Below are 20,148 nucleotides of genomic sequence, written 5' to 3' on the forward strand. Positions count from 1 at the left end.
TTTACGAATCTGTATACATGTTGCTTCCTGTTACTACATTTAATCTCTACTCCTTAGAAACTGACTTACCTCTCTTCAACTTTGGAATCTGCATTTAAGTGTGTTCTAAACATCTGTAACAGAGAGGGTATTTAGGGAGCACTTTAGGCCTTTAATATACCAATGAAAGGCCTGAGAAGACCCTGATAGAGTCACCCTCTATAAGTCCCAACAGTAATAACTATTGCTATGGGTTTCGTATACATTAGTGTTTGGAGTTTTTACTAGATGATCATTCAATAATTACACTTTTACAAACAACAGTACTTTAGAAGAAGATGAACTACTTATTTTTCTTATCCAATAATGGAAATAATTTTCTGAAAATATTCAAAAGTATGAATGCATGTCAAATCGAATAAAATGATTTATTTTTAAAAAGTCATTTGTGTCACCTAATTCAGTGGCACGAAGAAATTATACTTCTCTAAAATTAATGTTTTTGATGTAATCATCATTGTTGCTGGCTGCTACTCCTACATGTCCTTGTATTTTAATCATGGGTTACTTGTGAGCCATAATAGTACATAACTAATTTCTTTTTTTTTTTTTTTTGCGGTGCGCGGGCGTCTCACTGTTGTGGCCTCTCCCGTTGCGGAGCATAGGCTCCGGATGCGCAGGTTCAGTGGCCACGGCACGTGCCGCTCCACGGCATGTGGGATCTTCCCGGACCGGGGCACGAACCCGTGTCCCCTGCATCGGCAGGCAGACTCTCAACCACTGCGCCACCAGGGAAGCCCTACATAACTAATTTTTGTGGTGCCTGCTATATACACTGTAGCAGTCAATGGAAATGACAAAAGAACCAAAAGTAACAGTAGTCGTATGGCTCACATGCATTAAATGGTGATATATCAGAATGTCATCCCAAAATATGCATCTCTGACATAAGGACTATTTTGAGCTAAGGGCAATTAAGCAGCAATACAGGAAAAGCTCAGCCCTCCCCCCATCTGTCTAAAAGCAGGATATAAATTTACAAAGGTGTCCCTCCATCTATAATACTAGGAAGGACAAAAGTTAATTACCAGAGATAACTTTAGACCTTTGTCAGCTTGGAGACTGAACCAGAGCAATCTACATAGCAAACTTGACTAACTAGCCTTTATCTACCATTGGTTTCACATACATCTGGGTTCCCACAATTTCCACCCCGAGAGATTCAAGGCCCTTTTCCTTTGTCTTGTTGTTCCTCTAAAAATGTATTGTTCTTTGACTAAGATACTAGGTAAGCCAGAGTTCTAAGCCACCTCTCTGAGTTACTCATCTCTGAGTACTCATGTGTTATGTGTACAATATGCATACTAATAAACTTCTGTTTTTCTCTTGTCAATCTGTCTTTTGTCAGTCTAATTTACAGGGCTCTGGCTAGACAGCTTAAGATGGGTATAAAGAGATTTTCCTCTTCTACAGGTGAAATTATTATAAGTGCCCTTTCTTTCTTTTTTTTTTTTTGTGGTACGCGGGCCTCTCACTGTTGTGACCTCTCCCGTTGCAGAACACAGGCTCCAGACGTGCAGGCTCAGTGGCCATGGCTCACGGGCCTGGCTGCTCCGCAGCATGTGGGATCTTCCCGGACTGGGGCACGAACCCGTGTCCCCTGCATCGGCAGGCGGACTCTCAACCACTGCGCCACCAGGGAAGCCCCAAGTGCCCTTTCTTGATAGACCTTTTCTGTCAAGGAGCTGCCTTGCCTCCTGCAGTCTCCATCCTTTAAGACCAGGTGGGGAGTTGGGGGTGCAGATGCAAGGAAGCCCAAAGGCAGAAGAGGCCATGGTTGGTCAGTTCTTGACAAAGGGTCATGTCTCAGCAACGCCTCTCCACTGAGGGATATATTGAAATGCAAATGAATCAAAATCCAAGTTTGTCAGGTTGTAATATTAACCATGGCAGGTCCGGTAACACTGAAAGATAAGCACTCATGGTAGCAATGTTTACACTTTTTGCTAAGCATCCCCTGCAGCAGCACTGGCTGGAATCCTGCAGGAGAATGATGTGTCTTTATTTTTAAGGAGCCTAAACAAAGAGTTAGGATAGCTGCATTGGACAATGCTCCCAAAGCCATATATGCAGACTTGGAGCTGACCACCCCATTCTCCTGCCATGCATCAAGTCATGGTTGGCATCTAGACCAGGGGTCAGCAAACTTCTTCTGTAAGGGGCCAAACGGTAAATACTGTAAGCTTTGTGGGCCACATGGTCTCTGTTGTGACTATTCAGTCTGCTGCTATAGTGTGAAAGTAGACAGAGACAACATGTAAATGAAAGAGTGAGGCTCTGTTCCAATACAACTTTATTTAGGAACACTGAAATTATAATTTCCTATAATTTTCAAGTGCCACAAAGTATTACTTATCTTCTCATTTTTTCTCAGTTATTATTTAAAAGGTAAAAATTATCTTAGCTCATAGGCTATACATAAACAGGTAGTGGGCTGGATTTGGCCCACCAATTATAGTTTGCCAACCTCTGATCTAAACAAGTAGAAACTCTTGTGATGAATGCCACATTTCTGTTATGGAGTCTGAGAAAATGAGCCCCAAGTACTGAGCAAGAGAGACAAAAAGGCAGACGAGGCAGGCAATCAGACTGAAACAAAGCCTACCTCTCATTTCCTTGGCTTTAGAGTTCAGATGACCTTGAGTTGGTTTAAATCCACCATTATCTTCTGAGGTGACAGACTCTGAGGAAGTAAATCCCTTAAAAGAAAACAAGGAAGATGTCTTTACTTCCTAGGTCAGGAAAAAAAATTTAATTTAGCAGTAAGGCCTCTTTCATCAAGTGTCTATCTTCATGGGCTATAGCTACTAGATTAGTTTTGAAAGCCTCTCTGAAGTGATGGAGCCCTTATGGCTGTACTTTACTCCTAGGCACTTTAGTGAGCAACAGCTATGAAAACTATAAGAACTGTCAAGACACTCTTTAGGCATTGTAAGTTCAAAATAAAATTCAAATACACCTGTCTGTATCCCCCAATTCTGATGCCACATTATAAATTTGGCTTCAACTGTAAGATGTGCAAAGATTAAAAACACTCTTTGGCTAGTTACTTCAAAGAAAAGGTTAAAGGAATTGCCTATCTCCATGAGTTACAGACACTGCAGTCACTATTTTTTTTTAATTTTTATTTATTTTATTTTTTTATTTTTTTGCGGTACGCAGGCCTCTCACTGTTGTGGCCTCTCCCGTTGCGGAGCACAGGCTCTGGACATGCAGGCTCAGCAGCCATGGCTCACGGGCCCGGCCACTCCGTGGCATGTGGGATCTTCCCGGACCGGGGGCACGATCCCATGTCCCCGGCTTCGGCAGGCAGACTCTCAACCACTGCGCCACCAGGGAAGCCCTGCAGTCACTTTAGATGGTAATGATAACTTTCAAAAAGGGGTATATGCTGAGCACAATGCTTGGTACTCAACTAAGTGCTCCATACATGTTGACCATTATTATTATTATTTATGTACTTCAGTGGTCAACATGTGTTGAGCACTTAATTGGGTGTCAAGCATTGTGCTACACAAAGTTTCTGATGTTTATCTCATTTAATCCTCTTAACTCTGAGATAGATACTATTATTCTCATTCTACAGATAAAGAAATGTAGACAGAGAGATGTCAAGCAGCTAGTAAGCTGCAGTGCTGGAGGGCAAACCCAAGTCTATGTGATCCTCTGGCCCAATCTTTTCATAATCATGTGGTACTGAGGAGGTACCTACTGTATGTTACTAAGCAGAGGGCAAATACTTGCACACCACCTAGGGCAGAGTTTTTATTTTTCATCAACAAGCCTTACCGTGAACTACCATTATGTCTGCCTGTTCTTTTTCCCGCATCATTCTGTTTCAAAGTTACATTCTCTGACTATTCTTCTCAGTACAGACTGAAAAGTGTACCTTCAGAGGCTATCATGTAAAATGTTGCTTTCTTGATGATTCTTTCATTAGGCTGCTTCTCTTTTCTCCTACATCTCACAACCATCTCTCCTTAAATTACTCCATCCTTTTTTTCTTATTATGTAATACTATCAACTCTTGAACATTTTAGCTTCTTCTACAAATTCTTAGACTGGATAGCTCTCAGTCTCAGTAGAATACACTGTCAGATCATGACCAACATTCTCCTTATATATCTAAGTTGGGAACATGCCAACCACCATTGAGGATACTAAGTAAATAAAACATAGTCCTAACACTTTAACAGCACCACATTACAAAATAATAAAAGAAATCCTACACATTATTAAGTAACACAAACAATTTGAACTAAGTAATAGTTAATGTTCTCAGAAGGGCACCATCTACATTTTGCAGTTTTTACCATCTTTTTCCCATTGTGTTGAATACTGGCCGTCTTGGTTTTAGGACTTCTAATGACTGAATGATACTGAATTCTTGAAATATTGTTACATTTCATTTCTCTGAAAAGGAAAAAAAAGTTATTCTGTATATCACTAAAAATGCTCTTTATTGTGCCCTGAAATATAGATAGCTTCACTGTTACATAAATATCCATTAGAAATTAATCTAAGTTATAATATCTATGCCTACCCCTCACTAGAAGAAAAAAGTATAATCATATTTTAAAGTCAATCTTTTTTTTTTTTTTTTTTTTTTTTTTTTTTTTTTTTTTTTTTTTTGCGGTATGCGGGCCTCTCACTGTTGTGGCCTCTCCCGTTGTGGAGCACAGGCTCCGGACGCGCAGGCCCAGTGGCCATGGCTCACGGGCCAAGCCGCTCCACGGCATGTGGGATCCTCCCGGACCGGGGCATGAACCCGTGTCCCCTGCATCGGCAGGCGGACTCTCAACCACTGCGCCACCAGGGAAGCCCTAAAGCCAATCATTTTTGAACTCTATTAAAAAACTGAAGAACACCTAAGAAAAGCTTTGCAAATAAAACGGTGATAGAAAATAAAAAGAACTGCAAAAGTTACGACATCCATAAAGAACCTGATTAAAGTCAAAGTTTTTAAAGGTAAAACTCCACAAATGGAAACTGAGGAAATAAAGTATGTTGGCTAGATTTTTAAATCTAAGTGTCCTAGATTTCTCACAGTGTTAAGCTTACAACTGTGAAGCAAGTTGACATACAGGAGATATATAGGAGTGGAGGTGGAAAGTAAGAAAGAAAGAGGAAAGAGAAAGAACTACTCTTGATCAATAGTATACAGAAGAGATCAATCTTGATTGGGTTCATAAGATCTCACTCACATAATAGGCTCTTTGGGATTATTATGGAGCTTAGGTGGACACTCCTCAGTCACAGCACTTCTAGGATATGTCCCCGGTTCTAATGGGAAAACTTCAACCTCACAATCTGTGACTTCTATTTTCCTCTTTTTTGAAAACGTATTTTTCATAATATTCTCTTCTTTTCCATTTTCATCAATAGCATCAGGTTTCTCAGTGTTAGATCTGCTTAGTAATCTTCCTAAAAGAAAAAAGTAAAAGAGCTTAACACAACAAAAAATAACACAATTACTAGCAACAAAAGGGCATCTCTTCTGCTCTGTTACTAAAGAACCCTGTAAGGTATACCTTATTTCTAGAATGAAGATAAACACTAACTCATCCTAGAAAGCTACTGTAAGAAATAATATATAAAAGACCAAGAAGAGATTTCATACCTCCCAGTACCTGAAAAAATATAGGGCATCTAAAAGAAGTATTTGTCTGTTGTGGTATAACATGAAAGAGAAGAGATTTTGCTACAATAATATAAAACAAAAATACAGATCAGAAAGCATTCTAGAAAATTAGAGAGGTGAACTCTAGTCTTAAAATTTCAGCTTTTGTGTCTAGTTATAAATGCTTTATCATTTAAAACCTTTACCCTTTTTATAAAGTGACCTATTTAAATCTGTGGTGATATGTGCCTATTCTCATATTAAGCCCTAGTGTAATTAAAATCTTCATCTGAAGCTTACGCATTTTCTTTCAAGGAACTCAAAATTATAGTTAACAAGTCAAAATTGCAATTAGATCAGAGAGATAACTTAGGTGCATTTTCTAGCAATGCAGATAAAGCCAATGAATGATACTTTCTGGACACGATTTGGCATTTTATGGGCAGCTGACTTTCATCAAAGAGTTATTTTGAAAGCTGTGACAAAGCGAGAGAGAGACATGGACATATATACACTACCAAATGTAAGGTAGATAGATAGTGGGAAGCAGCCGCATAGCACAGGGAGATCAGCTCGGTGCTTTGTGACCGCCTGGAGGGGTGGGAGGGAGGGAGACGCAAGAGGGAAGGGATATGGGAACAGAGGTATATGTATAACTGATTCACTTTGTTCTAAAGCAGAAACTAATTTTTTAAAAAAAGAGTTATTTTGAGAAATATGAGAGATGAATTGTCTAGGCAAGTTGTGTAGTATGTGTGTCTGTAAGTGGTATGTGGCAGGGATCCAGGTGTGACTATTCTGAACTCTGATAATTCTCACCCTCACTGAAGTGAACCTGGAATTTCAGATGAGGAGGGTTGCTCTAGTCCCTGCTGCCTAGCACATTTCCTTTAGACTGCCTTGAGAGTCATGTTTCTCCAACCTTTCTCATTTCATGGTATGCACAGAAAGTGAGGATTTTTGCCTGACACTCTGGGGTAAAAGGAAGAGACAACTAGAGACCAACGTGTCTGGCCTGTGGGATATGGCCTGAAAGAATCAGTAATTGCACAACTGTAACACACTGGTTGGAAAGTTTCGCTCAGAACATGGGCAACTCTCTCGAGTCCCTGAAATGGAGTGAACTGCTTTGCCTGAATCATCACCTGAAGGTATTTATTACAACGTTAACCTATTAAATTCTAATAGCTCAAGACACTGAACAAGACAGTCTTTGATTAATAATCTTTACCTTAGCAAATAAGTCATTTAGATTTCCTATTTAAATAGGAAGCTTTCTTGTCTTACCCCAAAGCATCTGCAGCCACAGAGACCAAAAAATGTGCCTCACACAATAACCCAAGTTTTATCCCTTAGCCTTTCTTTTCTGGAACACCTGATACCTCCTCCTAAGGCATTTCATCCCTTCAGTGCTCAATTTCCCAGTCACTTGTCTTCCTCTGATGCTCCTCCTATATATTGTTGCTCTTGTCCTTGCTATAAGATCTCAGTGGCCCTGACTAGTAAAATGGAGATTCAGAAATGTAGATCTTACTATAGAGTAATGTGAAAGTAAACCTTTGCTTTACCTGAATAAATGCAAACAAACGTCCCTCTGTCAATGTCATCTAGGCAGCGTACTCCCCATCCCTTCTTCTCAGTTTTGAATACTTGTAGCCTCACTTGAGGTCCATGTTGGACAACTCGGTTTTGACACATTCGTCGATTACATTTGCACAACAGGCTGCATTCATAAATGCTGTCAATAAAATATACAAGAGAAAAATCAATCAGACATCTTAAATTAAAAGCAAAAGCACTTTATATTGCTACCTCACTAATAATTACCAAGGGAGACAGACAAAGTGTGAAGGCTCCTAGAGCTAGACTGCCTGGTTCCCATCATAGCTCCAGCATTTACTAGCCATGTGACCTTGAATTTAACCTCTCTGTACTTCAATTTTCCATTTTTAAAATGGGGATTATATGATACTACCTACTTCATGGGGTTGTTTTGTGAAGATTAAATGAGTTGGTATCTACAGAGTGCTTGAGACAATGCCTGGCACATAGTAAAGGTTAGCTCTTTAAAAATGTCTAGCAATGTCTACAAAGGAAATGTCTAGGAAGGGAAAGTCTAGGAAGAAAATTTTCTGTTTACTTTTATTAATAACAACCATGAGAAGTTGAAAATTCCCAATTCTCAGACAAGCTTTGCACAGTATATATCTTAATGGGGAAACATCTACCCAAAGTAAGCTAACCCTAGCAGGGAAAGAGTCAGACTCAAAGCAGATGAGTGTTAGATATAGTCTGCATGTTACATGTGTGCTCTCTGACTTCCATTTCCAAGAACAATATACAGGTTTGTTTTTTTAATTCTTTAATTTAGATTTTTGGTATAAGAAATTAAGATTTAAGAACATTTATAAGACTACAGGCCACAATGATAAAGTACCCTTCTTCAAAGATATAAACACCCTGCAACGGATCCTCAAGGTATCTTACCCAGTAGGTATCTGTCTCTGTAGTCTTTTATATTTATATCCAGTGGTTATTTTACTACTTGATAAGGGGAAAGTCTTGGCATTCCTTGCTGTCAGTTGAAGACATGCACATTTTGTTCTAAAAGGCAATGGACGAAGAAGTCAGAATAAAAAGAAGTCAGAATAAAAAAGCACCAAGTTAAGAGACTGTCTTGACAAAAGTGTAAAGGATGTAATTGTATTTAGAATAGTTGTTTGGTTCATGGACTGTTAGACTTCTTCCCTAAATAAAAATGACCTCTTTGAAAGACAACATCTACCAAAAGTTTATAAATAATTATAAACTGCCCTGTACCTCTATTTGCTCATGAAAGAAATACTTAACTTTACGAGTTTTCTCTAACTTTTCAAAATGAATTCCTTTCATTTCCTATTCTGCAAAACCTTCTTTGTAAAAATTCTCCTATGTCTGCTCTCTTGCAATGGATAAACTTATATGTGTCAAACTCAAAAGGGCATATATAGTTTTGCATATGTCTTGTATTACCTCTCCCTCCAATGACATGAAAATAAATTGGGGAGACTGATGCTGGGTATCTGGCTACTACAATCTGTTTTTCATAACATTGTTAAGCAGTAAACATGCAACCATAAAAAAATTTTCCCTCTAACTATTTCGATAACTATCTAACATGACAGGGACTTATAACTCGATAGGGAGTTAAGGAACCTGGTTATCTCGGCTATAAACTAGGTATGTAACCACTGGTAAGCTGGTTAAAATCTCTGGATCCTGGCTATAAACTAGGTATGTAACCACTGGTAAGCTGGTTAAAATCTCTGAGTCCTGTCTCCTATGTTGAATTGTAAGTGACTTTAAGGTCTTCTCTATGATTTGCTTCTGCATTTTTCTGTATATACACAATACATGTCAGATTGGTAACTACTGTTTGCAACAGAAAAAAACAAGCAATAAATTCATTAATTTGGATTCCATTTACAGATGTAGAAATCTACTGTTGCGTTTTTTAGTATGACTTTGTTTGCAAAGTTTAAAAAGTACAGAAAAACACAAACAATAATACAGTAAACACTCATATTTTGACAATATAGAATTAGCTGTCATCATTTTGTCTAGTTCTTTTAGTTGACCCTTGAACAATATGAGTTTGAACTGCATGGGTCAACTTATACATGCATTTTTTTCAAGAGTAAATACCACAGTACTACACGATTCACGGTTGGTTGAATGCTCGGATGTGGAACTACAGATGTGGAACCGCTTATATGGAGGGCCAACTATGTTATATGTTATATTTTCTACTGCATGGAGGGTCAGCAGCTCTAACCCCTGCATTGTTCAAGGGCCAACTGTAATTTAAAACATATATACTGTATATATGATCTTCCTTAAAAAAAAAAGCATTACAGATAAAACTAAACTCTCAAGAGGTTTGGTGAGGCATCCTTTATACTTTTTACATACATATTTATCTACAAACAATATACTGTATTGTTTTTTTAAAAAGTACTATAGTTATTATCCTACAACTTTTTTCATTCAGTATAATGTTTTTGAGACCCATCTGTGTTATATACAGATCTAGTTATTTCCTTTTAACTTTTTCACAGCATTTAGATTACAATTAAGTTGCTTCTAGTTTTCAATACACCAAAAATGCTACAACATCCTTACTCTTACGCACATGTGTAAGCATCTCTAGGGTAGTAGCTTTCAAATATTTTTGACTATGACTCACAGTAAGAAATATATTTTCTTCACGATCCTACAGAGGCATGCATATTTATATATGTGTGTATGCGTACAAGCAGAAGTAACAGTGGCATGAAAGTACCTTATCATGTGTGATGCACGTGGGTACCTTCTGTATGATTTAATTTTTAAAATGCTAGTTACAAGTGATTTTACATCCTACTAAACCTGTAGCTTGAAAAACAATGCTCTAGATAGACTTAAAAGTACTATTGCTAGAAAGCAGTTATGCATGTCTTCAACTGCTGTGTAATTGTGTGAGGGCCCTCCTCCCTCCCCACAAATGACCGTCTGGGTCGGTACAGAATTCTAGTTTTACCTTTATTTTCTGTCAGCATTTTAAGCTAATATGCCTCCTTTTTGTCTTCTTTCTGATGAAAAGTGTGTTATCAATCTATTTTTCCTCTTTTCTATCTGATAGTGTGAGATTTACTCTTTGCCCTAGATACTTTTTAAGTTGCATCATGATATATTTAGATATAGTTATCTTATTTTCCATTACTAGTATACAGTAGGCTTTTTCACTCTGAAGACTCCTGTCTTTCTTCAATTCTGGAAAATTCTTAGCTATTATCTCTGAATAATGCTCTTTTCTTCTCAGATGTATGTTAGAATTTTTCATTTATCCTCCATATTTTTTAACCTGTAAATTTAGTTTCCCCATATCTTTATCTCTTTGCATTCTGAGGGAATCTCTTTAGTTTTGCCTTGCAATTCACTAATTCTTTCTCCAGCTCTACCAATGCTTACCATTTAGTCCATCTATTTAGTTTTTATTTCAATGACCATATATTTTATTTCCCATATTTCCAAATGGCTCTTTTACATATATAGTATACCTAAAAACATAATCTCCTTTTCTTGTTTCATGGATGCTAATATTTTATCTCTTTGGACATTTTAAACGTACCTATTTTAAAGTCTCTTTCAGTCAGATTCTACATTTACCTCTGATTCCTCAGGTGTGAATGCTGCCCGTTGTTGGGACTTACGCTGCCTTCATGGTCCTAAATGTCTCTGTGTGCTTTGACTGTTTGAAGTCATACTTTTCGTGGAATTTACTCCTGGGTGCTCCTCTACACTGTTTGCTTTCCTCATTGCTCTGGCTCTGACCTATGGGTTTCACAGCTCTAAACCCAGTTGTTATTAATACAATTCCAGGCCCTGTGAGTTATTAGCCTGCTTCCCAGCCTTGTGCAGGTCCCTGTTTCTGTCCCCCCATAGAGCTCAGTGCCCATTCTCTGCCACACATGGGACATGTTTAATTCCCATTCCTGTCAGGATTAGAATCCCTGGCCACAGTGCTCATGCCCAATTCCAGATCCCAGTGGGCTTCAGCTTTTGCTTATTTTGTGACTTCTCTTGTAATTTCTGACCAACAGATGAAAATATATATGTTGGTGGTGCATGTTACATGGGGGTTACTTTCTGCAGTCTAAGGCAAAAATCACATACAGTCAAAATTATTCTTTAAAAATCCCTGTTAAACTGACCATAAAGTACAGTAAACACTGTCCAACAGTTAGTTTTTTTCCTCCATCACTGAAAAAGATTGGGCTTGGCCAGATGTAGATGGGTTACGTTTAGAGGCAATGCTGAAAAAACAACAACTTATATTTAAACAGAATAAAACTTGGCACAGTGAGAGGTTTCCTCTGTGACAGACCTAAAGGAACTGAGCCAAACTGAGGTAACAGCAGATTGATATCTCATCTCACACTCCTTCTGAGAGGATGGTGAAAACTATCTATATAATTTAAATTATTTCTCTTTATCTCTCTCATGCTTTTTCTTTTTCCTAGTACAGGCAGCTAAATTTGCATTAAATTAAATGTACATATAATGCAACTCCGCTCTACATATGCAAACCTACAAATACCAATAAATTACACACCCTGAAAAAAAATGGTTTTCAAAGTCTTAATATATTAGAACATGTTTTCATTTTTTTTTTAATGGAATGTCAATTTTATGATCAGGAGAGGCACCATTAACTTTCTAAAAAAAAGTAGCAAAGAAACGATTTGCAAAAGTAAAATACAACATATAACATAATGGTTAAGAGCACAGGTTCAAATCCTGGTTCTTAAATTTGTTGACCTTACACTTGGCTTTTCAACCTCCTCATCTGTAACATGGAAATGATATTACCTACCCCATGGGGTTTTGTGAGAACTAAACAAGAAGATATATGTAAAGCACTTGTCATAGTGTTTGGCACAGTTCCATGGCATTAGCTGTAATTGCTGCTATTAGGAGTATGGTACTAGGTTAAAGGGAATACTTATCCTTGGAAGAAATAATTCCCAAATTACTAAAATAACTGGCAAAGAGTTTTCATTCCTATTGCTAATGAGATGCATCGTTCTATTTTATATTCTCAATGAACTGGTTTTAGATAGACAGACAAACTGATACACAGCAGGACTTCTTGACAAGTACCCCTACATTCAGAAGATTTTTTTGAAATGCCATGTTTTTCTACTCACATGTCTATGCAGCCCTCAGAACAGTCACATGAATCAGTAAACATGTTGGAAAAGCTGTTTAAATAATATGCTCGTGGCCACATAGTCTTTCTGTACTTAAACTGTGGAAGCTTTCTATTGTCAATTTCATTACAGAAAGAAATGGGCATCGATTCCACTCCATTGCTAATATCCATATCAGAAACAATTTCTTCTTGCTTTGGGCAATTCCGAGTCAACTGAACATAGGTATTGAAAGAAAAGTTATCTGTAAATAGAAAGTTACACTCTGTCTCAAGCAGGTAACGAAAAACTTCCTCCATGTTTCGTAGACTCCTTCCACAAGGGGTTTTATAACTCACGTGGAGTGCTGAAGAATGAGAGTTTGTCTTTGCATGTCGTCTTTGGAAGTGGCATTGGATTGGTAGCTGCAGAGGGTTTTCTCCCTTGAAGGTAAGTGGCATTTTCATCAGACAGGCACCAGAGCAGTCATGCTTTTGGTAAGATAAATTTGAAGATGATTTTTTTTCTCTAAAGTCTGCAACTTTATTTTCCAGAGGGGGAATTTCCTTATTTTCTGTAGATCTGTTTAAAATTAATTATTTATTAGTATTTCAAATGTATAGCACAATCCCCATTTTTTAAAAAAACACTGCACACTAAGGTGGTATTTAACTATTAGCTTCTTCTTAGACAACACTAAAATAAGCCAGACTCTGAAATCAACATCTTACTATGTTCTGCAGCCACATAAAGTTATACCTGAAGGTTTTTTTTTCTTCTGGACATCAAATATGTGGTGTTTTTTTCAGCACCACTTCTTCAACTGGGTGTCCAATAATTCAGTTCAATTCTGACACTATCGACCTGGAGTGTCAGCAACAGATTCCACAAGTTAAAGGGCTCAGTCCCATAAGACTGCCCCCATGCCAGATGCCAAATGCAGTTTCCAGGTCACCCACACTCTTGACAACCCCTTTCTGATAATGTGCTGGAAAGACTCAGAACTCAGGAAAGCACTTTAATTACTATTACCAGTTTATAATAAAAGATACACTCAGGGGCTTCCCTGGTGGCGCAGTGGTTGAGAGTCCGCCTGCCGATGCAGGGGACATGGGTTCGTGCCCCGGTCTGGGAGGATCCCACGTGCTGCGGAGCGGCTGGGCCCGTGAGCCATGGCCGCTGAGCCTGCGCGTCCGGAGCCTGTGCTCCGCAATGGGAGAGGCCACAGCAGTGAGAGGCCCGCGTACCGCAAAAAAAAAAAAAAAAAAAGATACACTCAGGAACAGCCAAATGGAAGAGATGCATGGGGCAAGGTAGGTAAGAAGGGGCATGGAGTTTCCATGCCCTCTCCAAATGCACCACCCTTCCAGCACCTCAAACTGTCCACCAACCAGGAAGCTCCAGGAGCCCTGTTGTTTAAAGTTTCTTATGGAGGTTTAACTGCTTAAGCATGAATGATTAAATCATTGGCCACTGGTGATTATCTCCACCTGCAGCCCTTCTCCCCGCCCTGGAGGTTGGGAGGTAGGGCTGAAAGTTTTAGGCTTCTAACCAAGGTTGTCTTTCTGGCATCCAAACCCCATCCTTAAGTCAACTAGGAGCGCCTCACCAAGTCATCTCATTTGCACACCAAAGACACTCCTACCACTCAGGAGATTCCAAAGGTTTTAGAAGCTGTGTGCTGGGGGCCCAGACAAAGCAAGTATCTTTCTTATTATATCACAGTCTAGGGCTTCCCTGGTGGCGCAGTGGTTGAGAGTCCGCCTGCCGATGCAAGGGACACGGGTTCATGCCCCGATCCAGGAAAATCCCACATGTCGCGGAGCGGCTAGGCCTGTGAGCCATGGCCGCTGAGCCTGCGCGTTGGAGCCTGTGCTCCGCAACAGGAGAGGCCACAACAGTGAGAGGCCCGTGTACCACACACACACACACACAAATACATAATCTCAATGGCCCATCTTCACATTTCCCTGATTGTCTTAAAATCTGTTTGAATCAGAATCAAACAACCCCTACACTCTGTATTTGATTCAGGTGTCTTTTATGTCTCTAACCTTATGTAGTGCTCCCTCCCTCTTCATTAATGACATTTATTGGTTAAGGTTAAATAAATTGTGTCACTTGTCCTATAGTAGTTCCCACATTCTGGAATTTGGCTGATGCCTTCCTTGTGGTGTTGTCATTTAACTCACCCCCTTCCATTCCTGGCAAAGCGGTAGTCAGTTCTAGAAGCCTGATTTGATTCAGGTTCAATTTTGGTGGGGGGTCGGGGGAGATAATTCATACGTGGTGCTATGAATTTCCTATTGCATCTCATAAGGAGACAAACAATGTCTGATTGTTCACGTTTAGTGATGCTTAGATTTGTAAGTGGGTTTGGGTGCTTCCATCCATTTTAAAGCTCCTCACTTTCACTTAACAGTTTTGGCATTCACTCATGATCGCTGTCTAGACCAGAGCTACGTTCAGGTGTGGTGGTGCCAGTTCCCAGTGGTTTTTTAACAATTCATGGTAAGTACAAAAATTGAAAGTGCAAAAGTTTAGAAACCTTTACAGCAATTTAACATTGCTGCAACATTTTACTGCATTTTACAAGAGCATCATTCCTCAATAAGTTAGAAGTTTAAAACAAAACACCTGTTCTGACCACAATTCATTTGAGACCACTGGGCTAAGGCCACTGTTTCTTTGGGGCAGGGTGGGGTGGGGGTAGTAGTTGTAAAAATAACAATCTTCTAATTCTATCATTCCTACTGCATTTTCCAGCTAGAGTGCTTTGATAAAGAAGAAATTTTACTCATCAGTTCTTGGGTTATCCTGAAATACAGTTAGTATAAGCAGGCAGATAAATGCTTGATTCTTTTTCTTTAATTACTAGTATTCAGAATGATGAGTTGTATCCTAGGAACTACCAAAGTGACAGATTTTTTTTTTTTTTTTGCTTTACAATGGTGTGTTAGTTTCTGCTGTATAACAAAGTGAATCAGCTATACGTATACATATATCCCCATATCTCTTCCCTCTTGCATCTCCCTCCCACCCTCCCTATCCCACCCCTCTAGGTGGTCACAAAGCACCGAGCTGATCTCCCTGTGCTATGCGGCTGCTTCCCACTAGCTATCTATTTTACATTTGGTAGTGTATATAGGTCCATGCCACTCTCTCACTTCGTCCCAGCTTACCCTTCTCCCTCCCCCTGTCTTCAGGTCCATTCTCTATGTCTGTGTCTTTATTCCTGTCCTGCCCCTAGGTTCTTCAGAACCTTTTTTTTAAAATTCCATATATATGTGTTAGCATATGGTATTTTTTTTTTTTTTTGATAGCTTTTTTTGCTTTCTGTCACAAGATATCTCAGGTCTGGAATCAGCCATTTCTCTAAGGGACTACGGTTCCATTTAATGAGAAATGGCATTTAGAGACTACGATCATGGTACTAGGAGGTACACATACTTTAATCAATATAAAATGCCAAACAGCTTTCCGAAAAGGCTGGACCAATTTATACTCTCATAGCACGGATGAATGCTCAGCTACCTGAATATTTTAAAATTTTTCATCAATTGGATTGGTGAAAAATATTTTATTATCTCAACTTTTTCTCTAAATAATAAGGAGTTTGAACATAATTTCATGTTTATTGATTATTTTTTTCCTTTTGGCTAACTGTCTATTCATATGCTTTGTCCATTTTCCTACTGGGGGCTTGTTCACTCGTTCGTTCGTTCATTCATTCATTCATTCATTCATTCATTCTTCCATCAACGATTTCTTGAGTGCCTGCTATGCGCCAGGTACTACGGAAAAAAAGACGAGAGCTCTGTCATCTCAAGGAGCTTACATTCTAGGCAGTGAACTAAGTATTTATAATAAAGTATAAACAATATTATGAATAATGCCATGATACATAATGTTATAGAAAGATATCTAATATTTATTATTTTTCTGTTTTTTAGGGTTCTAATTTTATAATTAATTTTTCTATGGTTTGGGAGTCCAGTTTCATCTGGAATTTATTTTGATGAAACATGAAGATATAACTTAAATTCTCCAAATGATATCCAATTGTTCCAGAGTCTTTTACTGAATACCTCCTTCTTTCACCTTCTGACTTTTGACTTACTAGCTTAATCATATCTCAAGTTCTTAGAAATATATAAAAATGTCCTCTTATTTTCTAGACTTATTCTGCCTTTTGATCAAACTGTTAATTCTTATGAAGAACATAGGGGTAAGACAGGAATAAAGACACAGACCTACTAGAGAATGGACTTGAGGATATGGGGAGGGGGAAGGGTAAGCTGTGACAAAGTGAAAGAGCCGCATGGACATATATACACTACCGAACGTAAGGTAGATAGCTAGTGGGAAGCAGCCGCATAGCACAGGGAGATCAGCTTGGTGCTTTGTGACCACCTAGAGGGGTGGGATAGGGAGGGTGGGAGGGAGGGAGATGCAAGAGGAAAGAGATATGGGAACATATAAAAAAAAAAAACTGTTAATTCTTATACCAATATAACATTGTTTTCCATACTATGATGGAACATTTTGATATTTCTCAAAGCAAGTCCTTCCTCACTATTTTGCCTTTTAAACATGTTCTAGGTGTTTTCTGATTTTTTTTTCTTTTGAGATTAAATTTATAATGGCTTTCCAAGTTAAAAAAATATCCAAGTGCTTGGATTTCATATGAAATTAAATCGATAAATTAATTTGGTAAGAATTACCATTTTTACAATATGCAGTTTTCCCATCCAGGCACATGGTAAGTTTATCCATTCATTAAAATCTTTAGAATTAATTTTCCTCAGGTATATACTTCTTGTAATTAGTCTCATTTATTTTACTTTCTGGTGTTGTGAATGGGGACTTAATTTCATATTTTCTAAAGGTATAGAGTTTCGTATTTTTATTTTATGTGACTGTCACTAAACCCTCATTTTAGCTTAATAATTTTACACTTGCTTCTTAGATTTTCTAGAAGGATAAGACTACAAATAATTTTACTTTGTACATTTCAATAATCATATTTTCTTTTACATTCTATTATACTGGCTAGAATTTCCATAAAAATACTGAATAACAATTATGATAGCAGGCACTTCTGTCTTAATCTTTATTTAAAGGAAATGTCTAAGTTTCACCAGTATATAGGATGTGGATGCTGGTCTGAGAAACATATTCTCTCCCACATTAAGAAAGAATTCTTCAAAATGGTACAGATGAACCAGTTTGCAGGGCAGAAATAGACACACAGATGTAGAGAACAAACGTATGGACACCAAGGGGGGAAATTGGGGGGGTGGGATGAATTGGGAGATTGGGATTGACATATATACACTAATATGTATAAAACAGATAACTAATAAGAACCTAATGTATAAAAAAATTAATAAAATTCAAAAATTCCAAAAAAAAAAGAGAAAGTTCTTCTATTTCTAATGGTTCATATTACTTTTAAAAGTCTTTTGGCATCTTATCTTAAGATAAGCTTTTTTTCCTGTGGTTTACTTCTGTAAAATAATATATTTCCTAATACTAAATCATTCTTGCTTGACTAGTATAAATTCTAAGTCATCTCATTCTTTTAATATTTCTCTGGATTAGAATTGCTAAAATTTTATTTAGAAGCTCCATATCCACAATAATGATATTTTAAACTTTTTAGGGCCATAAACCCTTTGACAATCTGATGAAAGCTATGAACTCTCTCTAGAAATACACTATAAACATAAAACTTTGCATACCATGCAGGGCCTCCATTGTCTCTAGTTTAAGGACTCATCTTTATTATAGTTAACTCTACATTTAGATGGTTTCCATTCCACTGCCATTTCTTAAATACTATATCTTATACATTCTGACTCCTCTTTTGGTCAGCAAGAGGATTTCTGAGAAAGTTTTCCAGAAGGTTATGTATATAGATGTTTTCTGAGCTTTTGCAAAGGTGCTAGCCTGATTTTTGCTGTTTTGTTGGCTTTTTTGGTTTGTTTTGAAACTTGTAAGATATTTATACTTTAAGACTGATATTAAAACTTTTAAAAAATCAATACTTATCTATGAGTAATTTTCATTTCTGTGGTACTTGGTAAAAACCTTTTGCCTCCAGACTTGATATTTTCTTATACTCAGAAGTTACCTTCTTTGACTATTGCTTCTGCTTCACTTATTCTAGCTTCTTGTGTTTTTGTTCATTTGTTTGTTCTAGTTCAGAAAAAATAGGGTAGATTTTTCCGAAAGCAATGATTCTGTTGGGCAAGTTTACATTATTTTTTAACATATTGAAAACATCTATATTTCATATTTATTTAAGTACCAAATTTTTTAATGGAAAATATATGTATTTTCATTTTCTAGCTGCTGGAACAATTCTGAATCCTAGTTTAGACACTGTGATTTCCTGCACTGCCACTGTAAGCAGTAGCACATTGGTCCTAACTCTGTCGCCTTAGCTTGAAATTCTTAACATTTTGTAAAGAACATTATAACATATGGATGATCCTGAAAATATTTTACAGTGTTCACTAAAATTGTTGGTTTTCTGTTAAAAGCTTCTTTTTTGAGAAAATTATTCATCATTCTCTTCTTTTTCTCATTCATTTGCCCTTTTCTTCTACATTTTGGGTAATCTTTTTTTTTAAAAAATAAATTTATTTATTTATTTATGGCTGCATTGGCTCTTCATTGCTGTGCGGGCTTTCTCTCGCCGCAGTGAGCGGGGGCTACTCTTTGTTGCGGTGCGTGGACTTCTCAGGCTCAGTAGCTGTGGCGCACGGGCTTAGTTGTTCCGCAGCATGTGGGAACTTCCCGGACCAGGGCTCAAACCTGGGTACCCTGCATTGGCAGGCAGATTCCTAACCACTGCGCCACCAGGGAAGTCCCGATTTGGGGTAATCTTAAAGATCCCAGACTATACCTTTGATTTCCTTAATTGGCTTTCACAATGAATACGTTCTTAGAAGAAAATCTGGGATAAAACTGATCACTGCACTACTATTTATAATAGTAAATACTTGGAACAATCTAATTATCCATCCTTAAAGGAATGGAATTAATAAAATGTATTCTCACATGATGGAAATCCAAACAAGGAGATGAAATGGATCTATAACACGGAAGCAACATGATTATATCTCAAAACTAATGCTGAGTAGGGACTTCCCTGGTGGCACAGTGGTTAGGAATCCGCCTGCCAGTACAGGGGACACAGGTTCGAGCCCTGGCCTGGGAAGATACCACATGCCGCGGAGCAACTAAGCCCGTGCACCACAACTACTGAGCCTGTGCTCTAGAGCCTGCGAGTCACAACTACTGAGCCCATGTGCTGCAACTACTGAAGCCTGCATGCCTAGAGCCTGTGCTCTGCAACGAGAGAAGCCACCACAATCAGAAGCCCATGCACCACAACAAAGAATAGCCCCCACTTGTGCTGCAACTAGAGAAAGCCCGCCCGCAGCAATGAAGACCCAACACAGACAAAAAAATTAAAATAAATAAATTAAATTAAAAAAAAAACTTTCAAAAAACTAGTGCTGAGTAAAACAAGTAAGAAGGTACATATATGAATGTTTATGTAAAATTTAAAACTATAATAGCACTATATATTATTTATGGCTATATAAATATTAAAAAATGAACTAGAAAAATAACTGATGATAGTGACTGCTTCTAGAGAAGCAGAGAGGGCAACAGAACTTTGTCATGGTGAGAAGTTAGGTATGGCTCAAAGAGATTATAGTGTTTTGTTTGCATTTTAAAAAAGAGACTGGAAGAAAATACAAT

General features: G+C 38.0%; 1 protein-coding gene across 3 annotated transcripts in view; it reads right to left on the reverse strand.

The window, feature by feature from the left end:
* The window catches only part of LOC309792800 (histone-lysine N-methyltransferase SETDB2-like), a 75,409-nt gene that overhangs the window by 42,161 nt on the left and 13,100 nt on the right, over positions 1 to 20,148 (reverse strand). For 2 of the 3 annotated variants that reach the window (XM_082602632.1, XM_082602630.1), the window contains exons 5-10: positions 12,388 to 12,951; positions 8,147 to 8,263; positions 7,228 to 7,397; positions 5,244 to 5,463; positions 4,353 to 4,452; positions 2,645 to 2,738 (exon numbers count right to left, since the gene is read on the reverse strand). In XM_082602632.1, coding sequence (XP_082458758.1) covers positions 2,645 to 2,738; positions 4,353 to 4,452; positions 5,244 to 5,463; positions 7,228 to 7,397; positions 8,147 to 8,263; positions 12,388 to 12,951 — 1,265 coding nt within the window. Of the gene's footprint in view, positions 1 to 2,635; positions 2,739 to 4,352; positions 4,453 to 5,243; positions 5,464 to 7,227; positions 7,398 to 8,146; positions 8,264 to 12,387; positions 12,952 to 20,148 lie in introns of all 3 variants that reach the window. The other variant, XM_082602631.1, reaches the window with a different exon arrangement.

This window comes from Mesoplodon mirus (assembly GCF_964341445.2).
Source record: "Mesoplodon mirus genome assembly, chromosome: 17".
Taxonomy (NCBI): Eukaryota; Metazoa; Chordata; class Mammalia; order Artiodactyla; family Ziphiidae; genus Mesoplodon; species Mesoplodon mirus.